Source organism: Xyrauchen texanus, chromosome 43 (genome assembly GCF_025860055.1).
Source record: "Xyrauchen texanus isolate HMW12.3.18 chromosome 43, RBS_HiC_50CHRs, whole genome shotgun sequence".
In the NCBI taxonomy this organism is placed as follows: domain Eukaryota; kingdom Metazoa; phylum Chordata; class Actinopteri; order Cypriniformes; family Catostomidae; genus Xyrauchen; species Xyrauchen texanus.
The window spans coordinates 14,596,625-14,619,641 of record NC_068318.1 but is presented as its reverse complement, the minus strand read 5'-3'; the positions used below and the strand labels follow the sequence as shown (position 1 = coordinate 14,619,641).

The 23,017-nt window shown below is 39.3% G+C and overlaps 1 protein-coding gene across 1 annotated transcript; it reads right to left on the bottom strand.

Moving 5' to 3' along the window:
- Positions 1 to 1,133: 1,133 nt before the first annotated feature.
- si:dkey-81j8.6 (serine/threonine-protein kinase 10) lies at positions 1,134 to 22,484 on the bottom strand. The gene is made up of 17 exons (XM_052116609.1): positions 22,212 to 22,484; positions 18,315 to 18,479; positions 18,176 to 18,224; positions 17,868 to 18,017; positions 17,704 to 17,776; positions 16,919 to 17,113; positions 16,152 to 16,326; positions 12,526 to 14,460; positions 11,950 to 12,080; positions 10,625 to 10,748; positions 9,855 to 10,034; positions 9,602 to 9,731; positions 8,137 to 8,261; positions 7,837 to 8,022; positions 5,875 to 6,000; positions 5,315 to 5,428; positions 1,134 to 5,240 (listed from the first exon to the last, which is right to left on the bottom strand). The coding sequence occupies exons 1-17, from the start codon at positions 22,359 to 22,361 to the stop codon at positions 5,115 to 5,117; spliced, it is 4,134 nt and encodes a 1,377-aa protein (XP_051972569.1). The 5' UTR covers positions 22,362 to 22,484; the 3' UTR covers positions 1,134 to 5,114.
- Between the last annotated feature and the right edge of the window lie 533 nt (positions 22,485 to 23,017).

The window sequence follows — 23,017 nt, the reverse complement described above, 5'->3', positions numbered from 1 at the left end:
AAGATTGTAAACCATGAAAATGATCTTGTCATGAAAGATACTTTAAAATAAGAAAGCATGCAAACTCTTTTGGATATTGTTGTTATCAATAGTGTTTTATTGTACTTCAAATCAAGTCTATTACACAAAATCAGAATAAAGAAAGTTAAATAACATACATTTTGAAAATACAGCAGGCATTAATGCCACATTTGATAATAAGTGATTTCTAAATGCAGAGTTAGTTTATATTAAATGGGCCTATATGTTAAATGACTGACACTGTCAGAGTTGAAGATTTCTTGGTAAAATCTGCTAATCCTAAACTCTTTTTCCTCAGAACAGCTGTAGTCTACAGTTACAATGGGCCACAATCTACTATGGCTAAAGTTATCCATCTGTGTGCCTTTTGATTTTGTATGTCCAACAAAAAGTAAATGTCTGATTGCAGTGTTCTAATAATCTCTCAGGACATGATAACAAAACTATGTGCTATGTACAATGCATTGGCTTGCTTGATTATACTACGCCATGAAAAAAGGTAGAAAATGTTAACAAAACAATATTGCTGAATTAAAATGTAATTATAATTTCTGTCATTACACATACATTTGGGTTAGGGTTTGAGTTTTATGTCCTGTCTGGCAAAATGTGCTCCCTTGTTTTCTACCTATTTATTAGAATGTTCATTCTGACACCTGTTTACTCGCTCACAAAATTTGTTAGCATGGTTTAACATATTTTATGGTGATACTGTTAATACACTCTGATGACTATTTTCTGAATGACAAAATGTGTTACCCATGCTTTAACACATGGATTGAGGTCTGGGGTCTATTTTCTGGAACACACATAATTCTTTTACTTCCTCTAATGTGTTTTTAATGCACAAATAAAATAAAATATTTATATACTATGCTACAATAAGCTACTACTTGCCATAAGAACTTTTTAGAAAGATTTACATTTACATTTATGCATTTGGCAGACTCTTTTATCCAAAGCGACTTACAGTGCACTTATGGGACAATCCCCCGGAGCAACCTGGAGTTAAGTGTCTTGCTCATACATACTCATAATACAAATTTAAAAGCATTTATACTGTGTGTATATATATATATATATATATATATATATATATATATATATATATATATATATATATATATATACACACTCTTTGGCCACTTTATTAGGTACACATGAACACCTACTTATTCAGGTCATATTGTTTAATTGGAGATGCGGAACGATGGCGAAAATGTATTAATTTAGACTGGGCCCAATGTCTGAAACCAAACAGACAAGAGTTATTATAGATCCCACTGATAGAAAAGGTGCAAGTTCATCAGCTAATGATGTTAACACAGAGCAAGAAACCACCTGCGAGGAACAGAGCAAGTCGACAACTGCGGAGAGCTCTGGCGGGTTGGGGGAAGAAGCATGTGGAGGTGAGCAGACAAACACTGGAGAAGGTCAAAGAATGGAGGCAATATGGACCAAAGCAGCAGTTTAAAACAAAAAAGACATCATATCCTTGGCTTGTCATGGAGGGGTCGCCGCATCTGGGCTGCGCTGTTTGCGAAAAGGTTTGAAGCCTGGGTCCCGAAAAATCGGCAGGAATGAAACTGGCCAAAGAGTGGGTGACATGCTCTGTAACGTTTTCTGCCACAGAGATTAAAAAAACAACAGAGGGCACTCAGGAAAAAAGTTTTTGAACATTCTCAGAGCGAAGGCACACACTGCAGCACTTAGCATTTTCGAAAAGGCAAAAGAAGACTCGTTACAAACAACTATATTAAATAACCTATCCGATGACGTGAACACTACTGCAAGAATTTTTCGAACAGTCTACAAGGAAGCGAAGCGCCACAGACCAGCGTATGCTTCGAGAGTGAAATTGATTGCCAGGAGTAAAATGTCTCGACATGGGAATAATTCTGCACTCTAAGATTGGTCTCATTCTTGATGAAGCAACTAGCTTAAGCAGAAAGAGTGCTTTACATTTACATTACATTTATGCATTTGGCAGACGCTTTTATCCAAAGCGACTTACAGTGCACTTATTACAGGGACAATCCCCCCGGAGCAACGTGACTTGCTTAAGGACACAATGGTGGTGGCTGTGGGGATCAAACCAGCGACCTTCTGATTAACAGTTATGTGCTTTAGCCCACTACACTATCACCACTCAACATTTTAATCATTTATGTCAGATTTCAGCTGTCTGGCATGGAGTCGCCTGAAAACATTTTTGTTGAACTAGAAGACCTAAGTGCCCATGGAATTGTCGCTCAACTATTAGATGGTGTTAATTTTACCCAGGAGTTTCTGTCTAAAACACTAATAGGGCTTTCATGCGATGGCACATCAGTTATGCTCAGCTGCAAGTCTGGAGTGGCAGCAAGACTTAAATCACTCTTTCCAAATATGAAAGTGTGGCACTGCTCAGCGCATCGACTGGAGCTCGCAGTCGGCGATACGATTAAAGAATTGGGGGCAATAAATCATTTCAGGATTTTCATGGATAAACTCTACACACTGTACAGCACATCAAACAAGAACCGAATTGAGCTTAAACGATGTGCTGACGAATAAGATATTCAGTTGTGCAAAATTGGCCGGGTCTTGGACAACAGATGGGTTGCGTCGAGTTTTAGATCTGTCAAAGCTGTATAGAAAAATGACCCTGCCCTCTACAATCATTTCAGTCAGGCAGCAGAAGATTATTCCCGTGACAGCGTTACTCGTGCGAGCTACAGTGGCCTTGCTAAGTGCTTGTCTTTGTACTGTTTTGTCCAAAATCTAGGCCTCATGTATGATGCACTTCAAGAATTGTCCGAGCTGTCCTTGGAGCTCCAAAAACAAGACTGTAACATTATCACGGCACATAGAGCTATTTGTCACGAGGCAAGAGTGTTTGAGGCAATGTCTGAGAGACCAGGTCGTCATAGCCAAATCAGTCAAAATGCTATAAAGGACAGAATCTTCCAAGGTGTTCCTCTGCATCAAGGATGAAGAGAAGACAAAGGTTTGGGTCACAAGGTTTTTTTGGGGGAGTATGGTGAGAAGCCTGGAGAATCACATGCTATTGTACGGAGGAGGAGAAAGGGACCGAATGGGTTACAGCAAACTCATTGAAGAGCTAAAAGTACTTTTTCCTGAATACTGGCCTCAGGATGCCGGAGCAATTTATAATGATAAAGAGGCCGAGTCACTTTGTCAACAGATTGGCATTGACAGCTCTCGATCTGCCATTCGGGCTTTGAGGGAATATCGAGAGAACGGCGGTGAGCTCATCCCAGTGGGATTAAAATAACTTTTGATTGTGGTCAAAACAGTTCCGATTTCAAGTGCAGAGTGTGAGAGGGGTTTTTCTCAAATTAACTTAATTTGCAATGCCAACCGAGCATCTCTCCACACCTCCATAATTTCATAACTTCTATTTCTCTGCCTTGTTGGACCCCCACTATCTCAGTTTAACCCCATTCCATACGTGAGGTCATGGATTTCAAAAGGACACAGGACCGCAAAAGACACCAGAAGCAAAGCACGAAATAGAGAGACAGAGGGAAAAGCAATGTCTGTTTTATGGTCTATTTTAAAAAACTAAAAGGAAAGGTAAGAGCCGCATTATCTTAATTTACTGTGGCATTGCTTGTGTTGATTACATTTTTTATAATTTTTTGGTTTGTTTGTCAAGTGCACGCTGTAATAAAAGCAACTTATTCAAGCTGTTAATCACTTGAATCGCTAATGTGATTGCTCAAATGTTCCATTACTTCTCCCTTCTCCCAACATGACAAACCTTGAGGAGGATGGGCTACAAAAGCAGAAGACCATGTTGGGTTCCACTTCTGTCAGCCAAGAACAGAAAACTGAGGCTGCAGTGGGCCTATCATTTGTGTACCTCAGCAGAAATCCAAATTTGTCAGACCAGGCGATGTTTTGGTGAGCCTGTGCCCACTGTGGCCTCAGTGTCCTGTTCTTAGCTGACAGTAGTCTCACTGACTGTTTGACAGAATTATCACTGCTTTATATGTTCTGTCAATGAACATAGACAACTATTTTTATGGCCATTAATCTTAAAATGCGACAATTTCTTATTTCAGGTAGCCGTTCATGGCGAAGGGAGATCATATAAAAGATTATGAAACAGAACTTATTATAGGTGATTCAATTTAATAAGCCATTTATTGTTTAGCTGTTTTGAATTGATATTACTGCATTAATAAACTTTGTTATACCTTTAAAGATAAGTGTTTTGGTATTGTTCTGCATGCACCTGTGTCAAGGGCTGGTAGGCAAGTGCTCGGATTCATCGTTTTCCTTTTGTATGTCGATGTTTTCTGGACGTCAACATTCCTAAGAGAACAATCTTATAGTGAGACTGCTATACTGTCTGGTTATTAGTCCCTGTTTCCAGGGTTGTTAATATTAATCATTATTAATATTCTATTGATTTTGATAATAGATAATTATCTTTGATGTTTGTTGATTTGAACAATCAATAACCTAATATTAATTCTAATAAATGCTCAATTGTTTTTAATAATTAATAATTATTTGTCATAATTATTGCTAATAACCAAGCCCGCTCCTGAAGAAAGTGCCCAACAGCTACCAAATATTAACAAATTGTGTTTAAACTTTTGACCCACTGGGAATGTGATGAAAGAAATAAAAGCTGAAATAAGTCATTCTCTTTACTATTATTCTGACATTTCACATTCTTAAAATAAAGTAGTGATCCTAACTGACCTAAGACAAGGAATGATTTCTATGATTAAATGTCAGGAATTGTGAAGAACTGAGTTTAAATATATTTGGCTAAGCTGTAAGTAAACTTCTGACTTCAACTGTATATGGGTAGTAGCTGCAGTTTTCTAATTGTTGTATAATGTGGCACATGATGACTCCATATCAATTAAAATTAATTAAATGCAATTCATTACAAATGGTGAAGGACTTGAAGAAAATGTTAATCAGTTACAGCACCTACACATTTCAATATACACATATATGGTACATTATAACCTAATGTTTAAAAAAGGTTTGTGTCTATGTTCTTTGTCAACTACCCATTTTATACATAAAAGCATTGGGGTTTAGACGCAAAACGTTTAAATTGTTTGTCAAGAGAAGCTTAGGTTTGGAAAGAACTTTAAGCGACGAGTTGCATGGCGGTTTTCAGGCTCACTTCCTCGTCTTCTTTGTCCTTCTTTTTCTCTGCGTCTACGAGCCAGATCTTCCTCTAGCACCTGCACATACAAAAGCAATCATGTATTTTCTGAATTGTGAATCTTTAAAACTGGCTAACTTATCCCACCAATACCTCTTTCCTGCATGCTAGCTTATCTCTCCATTCGTTGAGCTCCAGGGTGTGCTCGTCCTCTAGAGCTTTGATCTTTTTCTTCTCCATGTCCACAAGAACTTGAAGCTTCTCATTCTGTGTCCAAACACACATAGACACTGAGTATTACCATTCCTCAATATGAAACACATTTGCTTTCCACTTAAAATTGTATAATGCTCTTGACAAATGTTTATAATGACGTTGGCACACATGAGATAAAGACTCTAAAGATATTTTATTCTAAAAGGCCATCCATTTGATCATCATGATCATACCATGGATATGACCAGCTAATATCTTCTCACTTTATCTTGGTAACCTCCCAATTATTGAACACTTACATTGGTATAATTAATTAATAATGAGTAACAAATATGTCTGCCAAATTGCAATGGCATTGCTTGATGCTGCATCTACACCAATAGGTGTCTGTATAAAGACCAAGACTACTGTTGTTTCAGCAAGGTTTAGCCAGTGCGACCGAGTGCACTTCTACAACAAAGATGCATTTGCAAGATATTGTACGCAAGGTGTCATACCTGAAGATGCTCTAGTTCAACAGTACTGGCGTCACATTGTTCCTGGACTACTTTCAGATGGTTCTCATGACTCTCTTGCAGACTCTGTCTTTCCTGCTTTTGTCTGGCCTCCTCCTCTGACAAAAACTAAGAAAGCCAACCAAGAGACAACAAGCATGTCAACTGCAACTGTTTTGTTACATTCAAAATGCTGGCTAGTTTTAAAAAAACTGTGTTATGTTGATGTGAAGTGATATCAGCATTCCATCAAAACATTTGACATTTTGGTGGCAGTTCATCTGACTTGGTAGAAGCTAGAGCGAAATTAAGTAGCAAAATTGGGGAGGAAGATGCCAACGTGGACAGGTTAAATGACATGTCCTAATTAAAAAATTATGAACAAAACTGCTAAACAAATGTGAACAATAAACAATATGAAAAATATGAGTTCACTTGTTTAAGAGGATTAACATGGTTTGTGCTGACCAAATAATGATTTGTCTTGTTGTCTACCTAGATTCATATTATTTGAATTGGTATTTTTATTCATATTTATAAATTTAAAAAATAAATTAAGAAATGTCAATGCTTAATTTTAAGGAGATTTTTAGAGTATTTTGTACATGTTTTTATTTTGGTTCTGTGTTCAATTAGGAACAGCTGCAGCCGGCAGATCTTCAAAAGATTGGTGGAATCTCCAAAAGAGGGCAAGGTAGCTCCGGAAGGGGGCGTGGTTATTCCAGAAGGGGAATGGACCAGCTCCAAAAAGGGGCGACACTTCCACACACAATTAGGATTAGGGAAAGGGTTAGATTAGGGCAGGTGTTGGCAACCTTTTTGACATGGAGTGCCATTTTTATTTTCTTGGCCTATGCTGTGCCAAACATCCCCCGCCCCCCCCAAAAAATATATCACAAATTTTCTTATTTGATGACTGATCACAAAATGCTGTGGAATCTTAAATATTCTTTATATTGTGTCATATATTTTTCAAAATCACACAGAGAGTTAATCACTAGTACGCAAGCAACATCGAGAGAGGGGCAGTCTATTTTATTTATATTCGCACCTGCATTCCAATCTACATCTTGATGTAATTCTTCCTCATGAAAAGGAAGTGTGCTTTCATCAGCTGAATAAACAATATTAAAGTGCTGCGCGTGCAAGCCATTCGCACATCACAAGCCAATCAGCTATTCAGCCCTTTTCAGTGAATCGCACCTGTAAAATCCTAAAACTTTATTTCCATAATTATTTCCACTATATTTTGAATAAACTCCGATTTTTGAACCCCACGATGTGGGTTTATGTTTTCTCTTTTAATCGTTTAATGTAATTTTGAATGTAACCATGGTTTATGGAAGGTGTATGCGAAACCTTAAGGGTTAATAGTGGTGTTTTCCTTCTTACATCACGTGTGGTTCTGAAAGCAAAAAGAAACAAATAAACATGGAATATAGGCTGTCATCCGCACAGCCTGACCGAAGCAAAGTGGACGCGTTGACTCACGTGATTAACCGAAAGTGAAGTGCTGACGTCTTGTGATGCGCAAATGGCTTGCAAGTGCTGCACGAGTCTGTTGGGTATACTGCAGTCTTGTCACATTTGAACTTTTTGTTTAGCCTCTCATTCAGCTGATGAAAGCACGCTGCGTGATCATGAGGAAGGATTACATCAAGATGTAGTTTGAAATGCAGGTGTGGAATTTCAAATGAATAAAATAGTCTACTCTCTCACCGTTGCTGGCATGCCAGTGATTACCCCTCCACATGCTGATGCTGGCATGCATGCCATAGGTTGCCGACCTCTTGGTAAGGGGCTCTTTATATCTTTTGCTGCTGGCCTGCAGCTATATCTTCTCACTATGTTAGGTCACCACTTGATATCCAATGTAAAATCTGAAGCAAAACCAGTTGAGAACCACCAATCTTACAATTCCAGTTACATTTTTTCTCATTTAGAGGCTTCATCTAAAATCCAGACCTGTGTGAGACACTGACGCTGTTCAGAACCGCTTAGACCTTTCTTCCTGAGTTCCACTTTAAACTGGTTCAAATGGGCTTTGGCTTCAGCTTTCTGGGCCTTCTGAAAGGAAGCTCTTTCCTGGGCCTGCAATGACTTATGTTCCTCTAGAAGAACCTGCTGGAACCAAGATGCTCTCTCCTTATCCTGCCATAAGAAAGAAAAGAGAAACATAACTGACTACTCAGAATGAGGCTCAGAAACGTAATAAAAACCACAGCATGCGTTAAGAGATTATGTTGAATTAACCACAGATTTAACCTTGTTGTGTTTCTTGGTCAGCTGCTGTCTTTGTAGGGAGTACTGTTCCTTCACCTGCTGTTTGAATAGGTGGTACTTCTCCTGTAAATGTCGCTGTTCTAACTCCCAAATCACTGCCTCACGAGCTTCAGAGAGATTGAAGAAGTGGGTATGTTTAGAATAACATACTGCCATACCACTCTTCTGCAAACTGTGCCTACAGTATTCATTGTGCACAATGTTAACTTACTATGACTGTGCACATGTAACGGGAGTTCCAATTGGTACATGAGAGCTGTGTGGTATGTGTATACCTCATTCCCCTGGCCTCAAGAGGCACACTAGCCACAAGCTACAGTACAGTCAGGGGTGGACTGGGAAGAGAAATCGGCCCTAGATTTGAAATAAAAACCGGGCCAAATGTTGTTGGGGGGGTTGCTTGTTTTGACGTTTTGCGCCTGGCCCACTGGGAAAAGACCCGGTTCTCCCTATGGCCAGTCTGCCCCTGAGTACAGTACATGCAAACTTTCAGTATGCATGGTATACCCGGATGACATCCTACTTTTTCCAAAAATGTGCAGTATGCATCAGAGCTTGTGCAAAGCATTCGTCAACCATTTTTTTTTATAATTTTTTTTTATCGTACTGACAATAGTTACACATTTTATCACACCAAATTGGACTATCAATGCAAGTGTCCAGTTTTATTTCTGAGATTACAACTGGATTGTACTCACTTAAATATGCACATAATAAGGTCATGTGACAATTAATTTTGTTTGAAACATTTATCGTTGCATATTGCATACTGTTTCACATACCGTTTTATAAAAATTTTATTAAATGGGCTCAGTCAGACCAAAAATGATACAGAAATTGACAGAAATGTCCCTGAATATTAACATTTGGGAACCAAAAATGCCCGTAATCATTCTTATGTTTTATGTTGTTTGTTTGCTTTTAATATTTTTGGTTTGTTTGTTTGTTTTTTTGTATCATCTGATTTTATTCTAAGCTTAGTTGAATATAGTTTGTGCTGATTAAATTTGAAAGGTAACAACCTAATCAGATTGAAAACTATTTTAATTAATTAAAAGTATTTTACATGAAAGGATGATGCACAGTGTGTTTTTATGTGGTCAGTAAAAATATGCCCTCATAAAGGTATCATGCTGAAAATGTATTCCATATTGCCCCTTAATCAGAAAACAACTTCTGGCACTTGTAGGCAGTATTAAGTGTAGTATTAAACACAGTATTCATTAAGTAATACAATAGTATTCCTTTCCAAACATAGCCAGTGAGTCATCCCTTAATTATGTGTGGTCCAGTAAACATTCCCGAAATCAAGGTCCACTATTATTTGCTGAATTTCAGTGGATAACCAAGAGCAGTCATATGTTTATGATTTTTTTTTTCTTCGTTTTTTTTTTAGAAATTAGATGATAAATAAATATTGTAGGCATATTAGTAGTGGCACACTTACCTCGCTTCAGCTGCTGAGATTTGACTGTAATCTCCCATTCCATGGATGCCACTTTCCTCTTATGATCCTGAACACCTTTCTGCAGAGCCTCATTCAGTTCCTGCTGCTGCTTCTGTAGGAACAGTTGCTCCTGAAACAGTCACAATCTCACACATTAAATGACACATAATTGACCATTTAAATTTTGTCCACAAGCCCTGGTTCATATCTGGCCTGGTTTCGGCCTAGTCAGTGTGGGTGAATGCAGTAGTACCTCTTTAGGGTCAGCTTTCAGGGCACTGCTCTTGCGGTTTAGCTCTTTCTCTTGTTGTGCCTTGAGTCGCCGTGCATCCTCTCTAAGTCGGGCTGTGTGCTCTGCCTCCATTTGACTGCTTTGCTGCTGGTACTGTTTTTCAAGTCTCTCAAGCTCACTGTCATAGTATTGCTTCTTGCTCTACAAAAGGGAGAACATGCAGACGAGGTTACTATTGGTACTTGCTAAGTGGTGTTTGATGGTACTTTTCCGTACAGGTTTTTCACGAGTATTATACTATGCCATGTACATTTTGACACAGCATTTGTGCAACAGACATAAATAATGCCTCAAATTAAGTTACCTATTGAGGAGAGATGCTGTGCTGTTACTTTTCTAAGCAATCAGACTTACTATTTTCACCTTGCAGATGATAAAACGGATGAATCCCTTAGACTTACAATGAAGGAGTCACATTTATGGACCAGAATATCATTGAGATTTGGGGGTTGGCTATTTTGACTTGGGCTGGTAAGAAACCACCCAGAATGCCTGATAAAATTAAGGTGGATTGAATAAAATTAAGTCCCACCCTACATTATTTCTCAGAAATAAGCCCCATTACAGAAGTCATATGCATTGCGAATGCCATTAATTGTTGTCTTAAAAGTACAACTAATGATCTGCCCATTCTAGAACATTAAACAAGACTCTAAACTGTCTTTTTATAGCATATCTTAAATCGCTAAATGAGACAGAAGTGTTGTGGTGCATGTGGTAAATTGACTAACAGTCATCTCTTGTTCTATGTGACGAAACATCTGTTCTCGCTGCTGCTGTAGTTTCTGCTCCAGATGCACATGCTCTCTTTGCTCCTCCCTCTGCAAGAGCTTCAATGCGTGCAGCTCCTGTCGTCTGCAAACACCAGTGTTGGGTAAGTTTTTCAAAAACAGTAATTCACTTCAAAATACAAATCACTTATTTAATATTGTAATCGGATTACAGACTTTACTGATTACTTAAGCAAAAAAAGTACTCACATTACTAATAACTTTTATGTTACTTTCTAAAACACTTTTCACATAAATGCTTTTATGTAACGATGCGATAGGGAGAACAAACAGACCCAAGAGTAGAGTTAACGTTTATGGAATTTATTAATTACAAAATGCAGTCACTGTGGATGCCGAGGAACCCGGCACCGGCTGCAGCAGCAAGAAGAGGTGGCAGGTTAGCAATCCTTAAAGAGTGTGTTCGTTGGATGTGTGTGTGTGTTGTGGAAGTCAGGAACAGATTCGTAGAACACTCTGTTGAAGCTAGTGAGGTGCAGAACAGCGCCCAGCTGAAGAGGGTGATACTACTTCCGACACATGGGCAGAGACGAGGTAACCTCTGTGGAAGACCAGCTGACACCCAGCAATACTGGATGGCAACCACACACCCGAAATTCATATACACGAGAGTAGTACTAGACATCAAACAACATTGTAGCAAAGATACTGAAAACACGATGGGCTTAAGAAGGGCGTGAATTAGAGAAGAATAGGTGTTGCTCGGCATGCTAATCAGTGGCATGATCAGCGTTTCCCCGGGAACAATCAATGTTCCCATGAAAATGGCAATCATGCATGCCGGCCGTGCCTGAGAGACATTGGGGAGAGAAAACAACAAAATAAACAAAACAAATTGGCAAACTCACCGGAGCCGTGAAGTTTTGTTCATATTAACGTAATTCATGTTTTAAATGCATTCTCCATAATACTTTTTTAGGAATACTGTATGAAAAACTGAAGTAATGTAATTTAATTAACTTAATTGAAAATCAATAATTGTAATCTGATTACAAGAATTAGAAAAGTAAGGTGCTACACTACTGTTATAACATAAAAAGTCATTAGATTGCAGTAACAATTACTTTCTAAATAGATTACACCCCAAAATGGCAAGCATCCAAGCAAACAAACAGTAAACACACTTGCATATGAAAGCAACGAGCCATTTATAGATTTAACTGGGTAGGAGAAATCATTTTAACATTGAAATAGTTACACATAATAGATTTAATAATTTTACACTACAAGTTTCTCCATTAGAAATTATGAAGACCACATGTTACCTGTTGGAGCGCATTTGTTGTTCCTTGCTGTCTCTCTCACTAACCTCTTTGGAGGTGGTAACGCTGACCTCTCGACCATCCACCATAAATTTTCGGGTTTTCTTTACTGTCCTCCTGCTTGGGTGTAAGTCCTGAATTGGCACAAACCGAGAACAACATATATTAAATGTTGAAGTTTTGCTAATGGACCTTTTTCACATTTCCATGTTTGGAACACGAAAGTAAACTATGGTGGGGTAAACTCATATAGTGGTACATGCGAGACCACAGAAATGTTCCCATTTGCTCCAAAAGCAAAAGCAAAAAATCCACTTTTAATTTTCCACAACTTTGATTTGGATCATGAGGTGAGAAAAAAAGAAAAATGCTATATTTACCATCACTTCCTTAGCAGCTGTATTTAAAACCCCCTTATAGCAGAGTTAGAGATTTGTTTTGTTTGTTTTTAATTCTAGGGTAATATAACATAACAAAAAATGTATACATTTAAATAATTAAAAAACTATTGAAAATATAAAAGAGTTTGCTAGATTTAAGCTGGTAATTTTGTTGCTAGTTTGTTTGTTTCAGACTCACCCCTTCAAAGCCAGGGGACAGAGGAGGGGAAGTTGGCTCCGTAGTTGGAGAAAGAGGTGGAATTGTGTCATCATTAGATTCTTTAGGTGTGGTTCCATTTGATCCAACATGTGGTGGTATTAAGTCTGAATCGTCTATGCCATTTGCAAGTGGCCCTTCATCGGTTTTATCTTGCCTTTGTTTGTCCTCCTCAAGTGCAAACATCACCTGCTTTTTCAAATTTGGTCCAGTCACATCTATTGTATCATCACCTTTGCTTTTTGATTGGTCTCTTTTGTTGTTCTGTAAGCTAATATAATTCCTTTGGTTACGTTCTTGGTTCGGTTCCTCTGAATCAGTACAAACTTCTGTCTCTTTAGAACAGTTCACTTTCCCAATGCTGTCAGCTTCTCCTTCATTACCACTGAGACTCATTTCCCCCTCAGGACTGGTCTCTTCTGTATTAACTTTACTTGTTAGCTCTGTTACTTTCTCTGAATTTTGTAAAACAATTATCTTTGTCTCCTCATTTTGGATGGGTGTTTCCATCTCATCTGATTGTCTTGTGTTCTCACCGCATTTGTTTCTTGATTCTAGCTCCATTGGTGCCATAATTTCCTCGGTGACTGAATGTTCTTCTTCCTCCGTTCCTGTATCTGTTGCAGCATTCAGTTCCTCACCTTTTTCACTGCTTTCAGGTTTCTCGTTGTTTTCATCTCTAGAGTCTACATCATCATTGACTACCTCTATAATATTATGGTTTTCATTGGAGGCTAAGTGGACATTCTTGTCCGCTACTTCCATGGTAATGTGCTCTTCCGTGGTGGCTGAATGCTTCTCTTTTTCTGTCCTTGTATCTTTATCTCCATTAATATCTGTGCCTTTTGGGCAACTTTCCTCATTTTTTTCATCCCCTGTTCCTCCATTGGTTTCCATTTCCTCTGGCCCTTCTATTTCTACCTTAGTTTTTTCTTCAACAAATGTGATTATTCCCTCATCAGGGTCACTTTCTAATGGTTCAGTTGTCTGTTGCCCTTTCTGAAGATCAGGAATTTCTTCACGTAAGTTACTAGATGGCATCTCAGCAGCCACGCTCGTGTTTATACCTACTGTGAGATGGGAATTGCAAGTTTTCAGAGGACAGGCCAAATCAAGGTACTCGTTTTTAGATCTTTCCTCATCCCATTTGCACGTTTTGGTAAGTGTTTGTTCCAAACTCAAAGCTTCAACCAGTGTGCTCTGTGGATGTTTTGTTCTTGGAAGTGTGGCTTTGTCAACAATAGCAGAATTTTGGAGGGATTTCCAGAATATTTGGTGACTGTGCCCTGAAACTTCATCTGTGTCAGTGTCCACCTTGAAAAGATCTAGTGTTTCCTCTTCAGAGATATTTGTTGGTAGCTTTGTTTGTGTGCTTAAGTTATTTACGATCTTGGTGTCTTCCTTGTCAGTTTCTACTTTAGCTTCCTTGTCTTTGGCATCAGCAGCCTCATTACTTTTAACTTCAACTAAGTCAGATATTTGCTCTTTGGGTTTGTCAGTGTTTTCACTGTCATGGCTGTCATCTCCTTGTGAAACCGAGGGACAATTTCCGACAGTTTGAACTGCACTGGAATCTTCACAGTCTTTAGTTTCCTGAACAGGTGAATTGTCACCCCAGAATCCAGATTTGCAACGACGAGAGCTCCCTGTCAGAAATGAAAGCAGGTTTCCAGGGATGGAGAGACGTCTTGCTCTCGTCTGGGCTTTAACTGTGGCCTGGGAGGCCCTGCGAGTTACTTTAACCTCATTGTTTGGCTCGGGATTGGTGGGATATTGAGGAACAGCATCTACGGTCTTCTGAGGACTCTCAGGTTCATGTGGTCTTTGTTCTTCAAATGCTTGTACTGGTAGTGGCTGTGTTTGCTCGGACTCTGATGCTACCGTCTCATTCTCTGCACCCTGTAGGTCAAACAGAGCCTGTAGAAGAAGAAATGCAGAAAAATATTATTATTTACCTTGCCATAATAATGTGGCTCGGGATAGGGAAGTTTGGGGCCCCCTGTTGGAGCAGCTGCGCCCGCGACCTGACTTCGGATAAGCGGATGAAGATGGATGGATGGATGATAATAATAATAATATTAATAATAATAATAATGAAAATAATTATCCAGTGAAGATATATGTCCAAGGATGTGTCCCTGGCTACTAATTAGCTAACTAGTTTAGAGGTCTGGTATGGACACCAGCATCCCAACATGCCATCAAAGATACCAGCATTGCAAAATGTAATAGGTATTTCTTATCTAAACTTTCTTAAAAGAAGATACATTTACTTGAGAAGCAAACTTATGTATTATTATTTGAGGTTGGCCTATATACTCTATCGGTAAAATGTATATATGATAAAAACCAATACATCGGTCGACCACTAATCATAATTATGTATGTAATTTTGCTTCACAAAATATATAATATTGCACTGATAGTTGCTTTTTTGAAATAACATTTATGAGCAAAAATCAATGCTGATAGTTTTTTAATTATTTATCTGTGATTCCACGAGGTGTGCAAAGGTGGCCACATGACTACTACTACTGATGAATGGTATACTGTTGATAAATGACTGTTCATACAGTATTCATTAGCCAATGACAATATTTACTTTATAGTGTTTATTTTGTAAGACATTATAAATGATGATAAGAGAGCATGTTTTGTTTCCCTTATGTGTTTCTGTGAGCTGGGAGCACAGACATTTCAAAATAAATCAATTGGGATTTTGGTTGCACAATAAACCACACTGTGGGTGTGTGTTTATGTTTGTTTTATGTTGTTTTAAGTTCAGTTATGTCATTAAAGTTATGATGACTGTCCTGCAGGTTCCCGCCTCCTCCTTCCCCATCCTGAACCCATTACATTGGTGCTGAAAACCGGGAAGGAGGAGGAATTTGCTGACGTGGAGTCCTCGCCGCTGCTGTCTGCCAGGGGAGGAGACACGGCCATCCGACAGAGGAGTCCCTGCCTGGAGTTGGAGGAACCGTGCCATCTGCCAGGAAGGGAAGGAGCCGTTCCATCCACCAGGGGTCGGACAACTTGCTGCTGTCCGCCAGGGGAAGACTGGCTGTCATCCACCATAGGGCAGAGGAGTGGCTGAGGACCAGGTGACGGTGTGTCCAGGGGAGACAAAAACCAGGCGAGCAAGTTTTTCTCTCTCCCTCTCCCCTCTCTCCTCTCCCTGCCCTAGTCTCTCCCCAGGTTCCCAGGAGATGGGGTGGACCATCGACTGGTGGAATGGCCGGAAGGGCAGTGTCTCCCCTCCAGAGATGGGGGGGTTAGCCCAGTCCAGATGGCGCCCTGCCCTGAATCGGGCGGGGGAGGAGTGTGAGAGAGAGAGACACATATGCGGACATGCTGTGTGTGTGTTTATATTTGTATTATGTTGTTTTCAGTTCAGTTACGTCATTAAAGTTATGTTGACTGTCCTGCCAGCTCCCGCCTCCTCCTTGCCATACTGAAGATTGCCATACAGCTGAGATTAATTTTTATTTTATTTATTTATTTTCAGTTTTAGAAGTGCAGTCACGTTTTCGGTAAAATCAAATGTCTTGGAATGTATACTCTTGGAAAGAAACATATGTTTAATCTGGCACAGGACCAGATTTATTTACCTCAGCCTCTATGACCTCAGTCACCTCTGCTTTGGCCTCAGCGATGAGCTCTTTAAGCGCTTGCCCATTTCGCCCAGCGTAAGAGAAAGGGTGGGCCAGGAGCTGTTGGGCTCCCCAACGAGCTTCTGGGTTCTTCTGCAACACCCTCCTCAAAAAGTCTTGGAAATGGGACGACCTGGTGGCAGAATTCAAGATAAGGTAAACTGTGTCCTAAACTAAGGGTTGCACAGATACTAAATGTTTGTGCCAATACAGATATCCCATTATTTACAACAACATTTACTGATACCGATACCAGTAGTTTAGTTGTTGTGCTTTATTTTTGCTATCTTGCTTCAAATAGCTGATAATTAGTTACACAATTTGAAAATACATTTAAATAACTTTATTCTCTATATCTCTATGTGTTTTTCATGTTTTAGATGAATGTTCTCAGTTAAAAACAAAAACCTGAAACAAAAAGCACATTATTAACTCACATTTACATTTGTAACACGCATTAACTGAATTCTGAAAAGCCTCTTGTCATGCTCACATTAACATTACTTGTTGTGTCGAGATTTAAGGTAATTCAATTTATTGTGTGAAAACTTGACAGTAGTTGCACCTTGTGAAATTCTTTTTTTACTGTTATTGACACATAATTCATAGTAACTACACACAAGAGATCGTCTGCCAATATCGATGTTTGGCAATACATATGTGCATCTCTATCCTAATCTTAGCTCCAGATCATTAGCCTAAGGATTAACTGAGTAAACACCCACCATTGGCGAGGGTTGGAAAGTGTGGGTGGCGGAGACTTGGTGATCTTCAGTAGGACCCTCATGGGATTGAGAGAATGATGAGGGGGGTCCATCTCAGCAGCCTCAATCAGAGTAATGCCCAGTGACCAGATATCAGCTTTAGAGCTGTAGGGATTGTCCTTTGATGTTTCACACATTATTACCTCCGGTGCAATCCTTGAAAGACAAGATATTTCAAGTCTTGTTTTACAGCGGCAGACAGGTCATTCTCAATAGAAGGATCACAATTTGCAGAACATTTTGTTTAACTATGATACTGTTTATGATTTGAATTGGTTCAGACTTTACTTTAAATTAACAGTTAACACAAAAATGTTTATTCTGTCATGATTTACTCGCCCTCATGTTGTTAGAAAGCTGTTTGACTATCTTTACTCCACATACTCAAACTTGGTGTGTCGAGATCGGTTATGTGCCAAGTTTGAAAATGCACATAAAAGAGAGCTTAAATTTTTAGTTCAATTTTGATCTCTTCAACAAAGCTATCATGGCTTCAGAACACTTGGAAAATAGTGCACAAGACATTTCTGACAACCTTTTATGATACTTTTAAAGTGATTTTTTGACAATCCCTGATCACTATGCTTTCATTGTATGGAAAAAAGCAGCATGAACATTCTTCGATACATATCAGTTGGTGCTTTCATGATAGAAAGAAAGTCATATGTGTTTGGAATGGCATCGAACACGTCCTTTAAAGGGGATGAGCATTTGAGCAAATATAAGGGTGTAACTCTGAGTCTTACCAGTAAGGAGTTCCAATGAAAGTCGATCGTTTTTGAAGGGTATTGTCATTTTTTGCCGACACACCAAAATCAGCTGAGTGAGAAAGCACACATATGTGAGGCAGACTAACATAGACAGGAACAGACTATATGAACATCAGAGGGGAACACGGAAAAGTATGTACCTAGTTTGACCAGTCCCTCCATCGTGAGCAGAATATTGCCAGCCTTCAGATCTCTGTGTATGATGTGATGTTGGTGCAGGTAAGACAGAGCTTGCAGAGTCTGACAGCACACTTCACTGATCTGTTGCTCCGAAAGGCCCCTTTCCAGTTCTGCAGTACACCGAGCAAATGAAATGTGTGATAATGCCACAAAGATGCAGAAGAAAGAATGTCATACAGGCTTGATACGACATAAGGGTGATTAAATAATGACAGAATTTTCATTTTTGGGTGAACCATTCCTTTAACTATGTCTGTCCCACACATACCCAACATGATATCATCTAGGGCTCCCCCGGGGCAGTACTCAATAAGGATCTGAAGAGAGAGGGTAAACTCAATGACAGTTTAAGACTCTAAGGAAATAAACACTGCCACTATTAGACTCTATAAACAGATGTGGCTCACCCACAGCCAGCCCTCAAAGAACATGGAGTCCAGCAAAGAGATAATGTTTGTATGGCGACATGCTGCGAGGATGTCTATCTCAGTGATGTAGTCATCCAGCTGCTCCTCACTGTGTACTTCAATGACTTTAGCAGCTCCCAGGACCCCTGTTGTCTGATTCTGAACCTAAGATTGAGAGGACATAACACTTGCCTTTATCACTTAAAACACCAATCAGCCACAACATTTAAACCACCTGCCTAATATCGTATAGGTCCCCCTCATGCCACCAAAACAGCTCTGACCTGTCGAGGCATGGACTCCACAAGAACTCTGAAGGTGTTCTGTTGTGTCTAGCACCAAGATATTAGCAGCAGATCCTTTAAGTCATGTAAATTGTGAGGAGGGGCACCCGTGGATCACACTTGTTGGTACAGCACATCCCATAGATGCTCAATTGTATTGAGATCTGGGGAAATTGGAGGCTAAGTCAATACCTTGAACTCTTTGTCACGTTCCTCAAACCATTCCTGAACAATTTTTGCAGTGTGGCAGGGCGCATTATCCTGCTGAAAGAGCCCACCGCCATCAGGGAATACCATTCCCATGAAGGGGTGTACGTGGTCTGCAACAATCTTTAGGTAGGTGGTACATGTCAAAGTAAAATCCACATGAATACCAGGACCCAAGGTTTCCCGGCAGAACATTGCCCAGAGCATCACACTGCCTCCGCCGGCCAACCTTCTTCCCATGGTGCAACCTGCTGCCATCTTTTTTCCCAGGTAAACGATGCACACGCATCCGGCTGTCCACATGGTCTAAAAGAAAATGTGATTCATCAGACCAGGCCACCTTCTTACATTGCTCCATGGTCCAGTTCTGATGCTCACGTGCCCATTGTAGGTGCTTTCAGTGGTGGACAGGGGTCAGCATGGGCACTCTGACCGGTCTGCAGCTACGCAGCCCCATACGCAGCAAGCTGCGACGCACTGTGTGTTCTGATATCTTTCTATCATGGCCAGCATTACGTTTTTCAACAGTTTGTGCTACAGTAGCCCTTCTGTGGGATCGGACCAGACAGGCTAGCCTTCGTTCCCCACGCAAATCAATGAGCCTTGGAAACCCATGACTCTGTCACCGGTTCTCCTTCCTTGGAACACTTTTGGAAGGTACTAACCACTGCATACCAGGAACACCCCACAAGACCTGCCATTTTGGAGATGCTCTGACCCAGTCATCTAGTCATCACAATTTGGCCCTTGTCAAAGTCACTCAGATCCTTACACTTGCCCGTTTTTCCTGCTTCCAACACATGAAATTCAAGAACTGACTGTTCACTTGCTGCCTAATATGTCCCACCCCTTGACAGGTGTCATTGTAACAAGATAACAAATGTTATTCACTTGTCAGTGGTTTTGATATTGTGGCTGATCAGTGTGTCTACCTACCTACCTACCTACCTGTCTGTAGGTAGGTAGGTAGGTAGGTAGGTAAGGTAGACAGGCTGATAGGTCAATGCAAATCTATAGGCTTTTCTTACACTTTGAAGGTCCGATACAGGAAAACTTCTGGATACGGGAAAACTTCTAAATCTGGTATTAAGATGTATTTTTGGAGATCCGATCACATGAGGTCAGCAGAATACAGGTCTAAACGTGTTACAAAATGCTTTGTGATCAGATCACAAAAAACAAACAAAGGTAGTCAAAAACGCATTTGACCACATTGCATTTTATTTTTATTTTGCATTGCCTGATGTGTCCTTGACAGCAGTGCAGTCCCATCCCTCACTTGTCAATCAACCGGTGCGCTTATTTTCTAAAAACTTTTGCCGGTTACCTTTGGATTTAAAAGGAAATAACCGTTTTGAAAAAGCAGATACATAAACAAGCCAGAGAATTTCACTGATCTTTTTCAGTGTGTCTGAAATCAACTTGTACGTTGAGATGACAAGCACACACATCTGAAGCTCCTTAACACAGGTAATCCACTAAAATAACGGATAAATATACTTGAAATGTTGCGTTTGTGCTTAGATTAAATTACAGTTGTAACTGCAAGAAACAGTGCAGTTTTTCACCCACTTTTTCTTTGACTTTTATTACTTTTATGTGGTTTATTATCATGCAGTAACACACACAATGACCTAGTGATTTATGTTTGTCATCATGAAATAAGAGACCCTCCAAATCTGATCACAAGTGGTCACAGGAGACGCATTTTAGTGATCAGGTGTAAACAGCGATGTTACTATCCTGGCCACATGAGATGCATCTTAATATCAGGTGTAAACGGGGTCTATTAGTCCAATTAGTTAGAAAAGATAAGTCAGAACCGTCTGAAGGTCTGTGCCAAGTTTGATGGATGTAGCTTGAAAGTAGAAGTTGGGAGTTAGAGTCAGAAATTGTGGTCTTGTTTTAGTCATTTTGGAAAAACCCTAAACATAGTTTGTTGAGTAACAGCCGTTTGTTGGCTTTGTCAAGATAACATAGTCAGAGCAGACCATGATGCACAAGACATGTAAACTGCAGGCTTGTAAATTGCAAAAGTGCAGAAAGCAATAAAGTTGCATCACTCCGTAAAGTGAGATTCATTTTCAGAGAGGGGGAAAAAAGAGTTTGATGTATAAGGGTGAAAATCGCTAACAGGAAGCCACCTTTCACATTTTGGTTTAACAGGAAGTTGCCGAACAACAGAGTACCCTCATAGTCTATCACCTTGGAAGCAAATAAATCTACAATGGTCATAAATAAATGTGTTCATAAATGGAGAGTGAACAAACCGCAAGGTATGGCCATTCAAAAAATAAATACATTTGCAATATCCTACATTCCATGCCAGTTTTAGCCATACTGTACATTCAACACAAAATATTTTCAAAAAATCAAAATACAATGTTCACACTCCATACAAACACTCCAGCTTAAAATCATTTTAAGACGGTGTATATATGACTACACTTTTTATGTACTGTATGTTGTCACTCTGGTTAAATGTAGCATGAATAATTTTCTTGTGCACTTTATTACAGAAAATATTCATATGAAATACATTATTAAAATTAATAACCACTTTTTAAGGCTAATTGCCATTCATAATTGTGTTTAGCACATAGAGTAAGGTCTAATTGTGTCATCACAAAAACAGTGTGACCCCTATTGTCAACCTTAACCACAATGTTTCGTTATCCACAAACACAGATAAACAGCATCATACATCAAATCGTCTGAAGATATGCAAAGCAATAAAATCATAATCATTAATCAGTATTTTTGTCTTGTTTTCCAGATATAGGAGGTTGCAAAGGAGTTTAAGACATTTAGAGAATATACTTTAAATTAAATGTATTTATTTATTTATTCATTCATTTATTTATTGCCCCATTGGTAATTTCGTTTCTAGTTTTAAAAACGAATCTATCTCAATTTTAAGGGCTTAAATTAAGTTTGACCCACATAAAGTTGGGATATGACAAACAAGTTTACTATAGGAAAAATAAACATATTATATAAAGATGTTTAAAAAAAAAAAGTAGGAATAAAACAAACAATTATTTATAAAGCTTATTCCTTTCCATTTAAATCCTTCTGTAGTCAATTTTTTTTCATCCTGAAAATTGAACATTGCACAAAAAAGGTGGTAAAACTGTAGTATACTGTATAATGACATGCAAAAAAGGATGTATTTGTCTGTTCCATTGAAATGCCAGTTTCTTGTAGGAGGGATTTCCTTATTTACATTACATATTAAGACTATATTTTATATCGGTAAAGACCCAGTCTTGTTTGTTTGAATCATTTAATGCTTTCATTGCCTGTAAATCCAAATGAGGAAAATGTTCCTTTTCTGTCTTGTTACTTTCACTCAGACTTAAAGCTCAACATCATCATCCAAACATCCTCTTAAATGACCCCTTACCTTATACACCTTCCCAAAAGCTCCATCCCCCAGTTCACCCAGAGTCTCCCATGTCTGATGTGGATCCACATCCCTCTTCAGGTTTTCATAGTGCCTAACCCGCTTTTTCTCCACACCCAGCCGAAAGATACGCATAAGGAGGGAGGCCATGGCTCCCTCCTTTTAAATCCACCCCTCCTCCTAAAGAAATCCCAGTCCCTTCAATCTACTGGCGGTCCTCAATGCCTCATGCACACTGGAATGAATTAAAACCACTGTCAAATCAAGTTTCAACACACATAGTTTCTACCAGACTGAGTCTCTGCTGGGCAAAGATGTTTTTGATTGTCACATCTCCCCTCCTGTGCACCTCTGACTGAACGAGACAGGAAGCTGCAAGCAACCACATCCTTTAAAAATACGGCCCACAATAATGTGTAGGATGTGTGCCTCGTATGCAGAAAAGTACATCACGACATCTATGTTACTGTCTTTTTCTGTTACAGTTTATAGAGCAAGCAGTGCCGTATTTTGTGTAAGAGAAACATTTTGTTATTGAAAAAAGCAGAAGAGCAGGATAATGTTCTGTTTAGTATAATAGAAAGGCTAATTGCTGTGCAAGTAGGCCTATGCTCTTCACATTTGGTTTCATATTCTCACTTACAGTTTTAAAACCAACCTGCTCTCACTGCCAAGGTGTCAATATTGAAGCATGGTTACTATGAAGACACAAACAGAACATTTCCCACTGTCCCATTTGCTGTTTACTGCAATATGACGATTGTACTGAGAAATACCACTAGAGGTCACTTTTGTCCCACTTTTAT